Source organism: Pygoscelis adeliae, unplaced genomic scaffold, assembly GCF_000699105.1.
Source record: "Pygoscelis adeliae isolate BGI_AS28 unplaced genomic scaffold, ASM69910v1 Scaffold48, whole genome shotgun sequence".
In the NCBI taxonomy this organism is placed as follows: domain Eukaryota; kingdom Metazoa; phylum Chordata; class Aves; order Sphenisciformes; family Spheniscidae; genus Pygoscelis; species Pygoscelis adeliae.
The window spans coordinates 2,160,886-2,166,166 of NW_008825618.1; the positions used below are offsets into that span (position 1 = coordinate 2,160,886).

The following is a 5,281-nucleotide window of genomic DNA, read 5'->3' on the forward strand; positions in this document are numbered from 1 at the left end:
GCCTACAAGCAATCTTTTTAATGTGTGATTTATCCCTTCATCCCTTTGACCCATGCCCCTCAGCACAATAATAAATATAATCGTCCTAGCAATGCAACAGCAAACAAATAAAAAACCCGGATCCAATAACAATTCTGTGTCTGCTGCCTCAAATAATTACTTCATACCACCAAAGGAAATGATCACACCAGGTTTTAAGAGAATTCTTTGTGTTTTCCTTACAGACACCTTTGAAAAATACATCACTCTACAAATATCTACTCAAAAATAATGTCCTAGAGAAACAAGTTTTCTGTAATTTCTTCTCCCTTTTTTTTTTTAGTAAGGACAAGAGGGTCCTTGCTGCAAAGAATTCTTCTGATTCTGTCGCTTTATCTATGTCAGTTAAAGCTACAAATTGGATTTATTTATAAAGATATATGGCTATGTAAAAGATAAAATCACAGATGTAGCATTTCAGGTGGCTGATTTGGTCACCCAAACCAGAATGTCCTCACTGAAGTAATAAAAAGCAAGAGCACAATGAACATGAACAGTAACTATAGCTGTTTGCATAGATAGATCCTTAAATAAGGGACAGAAGGAAGAGATTCAGTATTAGAAATGCATAAGCAATGGCCTTACTTCTAATTACACTGTTCACAAAAGCAAAAGGGTGGAGCTTTTAAGAATGCTCTCCTCCAGTTATGTCTTTGTTCATAAGCCTTCAACATGAGGTTTGTAGACCTGCTATCTCAACAGTTACATTCAAAAACAAGGCCAACGAACATGATACACATTGAAACTTACACTGTAAATCTTTTAGATTTTGCAAGAAATTAACAGATATATGCAACCTGCTTACAAAAGATAAAATGAAGAATTCCAACAGATTGGCAGGGATACAATCAAGACAAATCTACTAGAATACTGCTTTTTGTCAACATTAACTGGTTTTCTGAAAAGAACAAAAAGGTGTGCATGTGATTAGCTGCGGAGAAGATTCATCTTCGTAGGCTTTACAACTGCATCTGACAGATGATGAGGTCAAAATTCAGTCAATAAGAGGATTCTTACCAGTATTGTAATTCCTTGTTCTTTGCACAGCATGGCTATTGCACCTAGGATAACACTCACCAGCACCCAGAACATAGAAAAATTATGTCCTTCCTTATCTGTCAAAATAAAGCATGCCATGACATTAGGTTTATACATTTAAAGGTAAAGTTAGAAATCTAAATTAAAATTAGAATTTTAAAAACATACAGCTTTTAATCTCACAATCTTTTCTGTCAGTCAAGATCTGGATACACAGACTTAAAAAGCACAGGGCATCTCCTGCAATATGCTGGCATTGTCCCTTCATTGCAGTCATTTTCTATTCTGAGAGACATTAGAAATCTCCCTGTTTGCTAGACATTTTAGCCAGACTAATTAGAATGGCAGAAGCTTCACATAGTTTCCACAATTCATCATCTGAAAAGGTTAATTCCCAATATTTAGACACATTTATCATCCTTAGCTAGAGCTCTATCATTACTGTCCACTCTCTTCCAAGCTACCACAAGAACAAGAAATTCTTTCTAATGGTTACACATGAAGTGTCACACACGAACTGTCACACATACAAACTGTTTTAACTGTAGTCTAAGCTACAAAGGCACAATGAGCTGCTTCTCCAGGGCTGCTGCATTTAGCAAGTACCTCGTGTCATTTCATTAGCACTGCAATGGAATGCCATGGAGCTCAAAAATTTCAGCATCTGAGCAGAGAAGCAGTTAGTTCTTGCACTCAGGAAGCAGTTTTACAGCAGGGTGAGGAACTCGGGTTAAGAGATCAAGAGTAACTACAGCTTCTACTCAAAGAAAGAGTCTTTAAAGACAGCACCATGTAGCTGATTTTGGGTACTACAAGCAGACATTTCTGAGATTAATATAACAATAAGCCCTACTTCAGCCAAGGTAGTATCACACACAGAGTACATGGGTACTTCACATAAAAACGTATCTGTCACAACCTCTACTTCACAGGTGCAAGCAACAGAGGGAAGCACTCAGCTCATTCAGAGGCAGTTTCTTGATTCAAGCAACATGGGCTCTACAGGCATCACAAGAATCAATCTTTGACTTGGCACGTGAAAAAACAAAGTTGAACTCTACATTCATTGACTGAATCCCTTTCTTACTTCCCTTGATCTCTAGAGCAGTTCTTCCCTACTGCTAATGCAGGTTTGACCTCAGTACTTAAACAGAACTGCAATAATGGTCTATGGAAAGGGTAAATGGCAGAATTAAGATTAATTTCACCAGAAGTACGCACCTACATCAAAGCTAGTATACTAGACTTCCTTTCTAACTGGTTGAGAGAAGGGGACACCTTTAGGGATTAAGTTACCTAATTAAATGCAGTTGTCAACCTTTCAGAGAAGTAGCTTGCTCTCTTCACTGATTATAAAGGGAAACTAGTATACGAGCTCAGATGTTATTGGGTCAGATATAAACCATAACAAGTGTGAAAAGGATCTGCTGACATTGGCCTCCTCTCTCATTTTGAAGCAGACTACCTCTTTTGTGGCAGAGAGCAGAAGTTTTCATAAAAATACATGGAAGAACAGTTTTTGAAGTTGCTTCTAGCACTCCTTTCTTACCTAAGACTTAAAGCTTCAACAGAGTGAATATTAAGATGTTTGAGATTCATCATTGCAATACCTAGGCATTTGTTCCTTCTCCCTCCACTCCAAATTATGTCCTCACAGGTGAGGTAAGACTTAACATCTGAGGTACAGATGTTATAAAGTTAAAAGAAAGCGTTCTGAAGGAAAGAAGTCATACACATCTCAACAATACCAAAACAAAACATGGAAATACAAAATACATAATGACTAAACTAAAGAAACATTGCAACTAAAAAAAAAAAATGCAATGAGGAAACTCCAACTCACATCAATTATACAGAACAACAACTGAGGGTTGCAATTCATGGAGGAAAGGGCTTCCAAATTCATTCTAAGAATATTGCTAAGAATAAAATGAATCTGTCCTAAATGCATCCCTTGAAGGAGCTCTTCAACTCTTCAGGCTCTGCAATACAACAGACTGTTCAGCCAGTTCTTGAAATTCACTTTTTTTTTTTTTAATGTAGAAACAAACTAGTTGAGAAAATGCAAAGATGGAAGGCAAAGTAATTGACTATGTTCACAAAATGACAACCACTCAGTCTGGTTGTAAGTGTAAAAGGGAGAACAGTGAACAAAGCCAATGGACTTCACTGAGTTTACTGAAGCATACTTTCTTCAACTGAGAGATTTCTTCTTCCCAGAATCAAATTCTGGCGGAAAGAAGTCAGGACAGCTAAGCACTTCTCAGAGAAGGAGTATTCAGTACACAAACTATCTTTAACATGGAAGATAGTGGGAAGTATATATAGTAAGAGACCAGCTGGTGATTCACAAATGCTTTGATGATTCAAAACATAAGAAGTAATAGGAAAAAAGAAACTAGGTGAAATTATCAAGTACAACAGCAGCACACTCATACAGAAACAAACTCAGAAAGGTCACATCACAAAATGAGAAAAGGTATGTATGTAAAGAACAAACCCCACAATTCCATAGATATATTGGTAAGAAGAGCAGCAAGGAAGGAGTTATTCCAATACTCAGTGGGAAAGAAAATGGACAATGCCAAGAAAACAGAAGTGTTCTGTGACTTTTTGCTTCATTTTTTCACAAAGAGGTCAGCTACAATCAGATGGCAAGCACAACACCAGCAGAAAGGGCGCAAGAACAAAAGCAAAAATAGTGAACTACAAGCCACCGAATTTATAGAAGTTAATGTTTTAAATTACGATTCATTAAACTTACTCCAACAGGTGCTATACAACCCAGAGTAATCTCAACTGCTACGCCTGAGAAATCATGAAAAACACATGAGAATCCAGAAGCTTGAAATAAAACAAAACAATACCTACATGCCTACTTTTAAAGAGGAAAAGAGATACAAAAGGATAAGCTAAAGAAACAAAGCTAAGCTGACTGGTCAAAATTACCCAGAAAAAAACCCACTTAAGACGAAAAATTTTCTAGGTGACCCTCTAAAACATAAAAGGATATGATTAATTAATTGCCAAAGACATATTTTAGCTATTTATATCAAACTAAGTACAATTTCTGACTTGGACAGGAAAAAAAAAGGGCATTCCTGATGAAAGCAAACCTGTAAACATCCTATACCTTGACTTCACGAAGGCATGAAAATACCACTGGAGACAGCATGAAATACACCAGAAAAAATATGGGCTGCATGTAATTATTATAGAATGGATAAAAATAACAGCTGGAAAACTACACTAAGAGTCTAGCTCATTGTGAAAATGTAAAGATACATTCTGGATTGAGTCTTTCGTTCATCTGGCTCTAATAGATACTTTTAAAAATTTGGATGATGGAATAAGGAATATGCTGATTAAGTCCAGAGGTGCTGCCAGGCTGCAATGGCCAGGAAGCACATTAAGGAGACGTCAGAATTCCATTGACAAACTGGAGAAATGGTCTAGTGAAAAAAACCTGAATGTCATTCAATAGGCACACATTCAAAGTTGTGCAGAAACAGACTTGTCTTCTTGTGAATGTCCCAGTCTCAGATGCCAGAAATGTCTCAGCATGTCAAGCGTAGCCAAGCTTAAGTATGGACTCTCAAAGATGGCAAAAGCACCCAGCAAAAGAGAAATAATGAGGGACCTGTAATGAGGATCTTATGGGAGACAGTGTCAAAGGCCTGGACTTTAGTAAGGCCTTTGACACAGTCTCCCATAAGATCCTCACAGAGAAGCTGTTGATGTACAGGCTGGATGTGCAGACAGTGAGGTGGATTGAAAACTGGGTGAATGGCCAGGCCCAGAGGATGGTGATCAGCGGCACAAAGTCTAATTGGAGGTCAGTAACTATCAGTGTACCCCAGGGGTCAATACTGGGTCCAATCCTGTTCAACTCCTTCATTAATGACCTGGATGATTAGGCAGAGTGCACCCTCAGCAAGATTGCAGATGTCATAAAACTGGGAGGAGTGACTTATACGCCAGAGGGTCATGCTGCCATCCAGAGGGACCTAAACAGGCTGGAGAAATGGGATGACAGGAACCTCATCGAGTTCAACAAGGAGGACTGCAAAATCCTGCACCTGGGGAGGAACAAGCCCAGGCGCAGTACATGCTGGGGGCCACCCAGCTGGAAGGCAGCTTGGCAGAAAAGCACCTGAGGGTCCTGGTGCACACCAAGTTGAACATAAGCCAGCAATGTGCCCTT

The 5,281-nt window shown here is 38.5% G+C and overlaps 1 protein-coding gene across 1 annotated transcript in view; it reads right to left on the reverse strand.

The window, feature by feature from the left end:
* Nucleotides 1-5,281, reverse strand: part of TMTC4 (transmembrane and tetratricopeptide repeat containing 4) — a 59,271-nt gene that overhangs the window by 27,856 nt on the left and 26,134 nt on the right. The window contains exon 6 of the mRNA XM_009333371.1: nt 1,057-1,154. Within this exon, the coding sequence (XP_009331646.1) occupies nt 1,057-1,154 (98 nt within the window). The remainder of the gene's footprint in view (nt 1-1,056; nt 1,155-5,281) is intronic.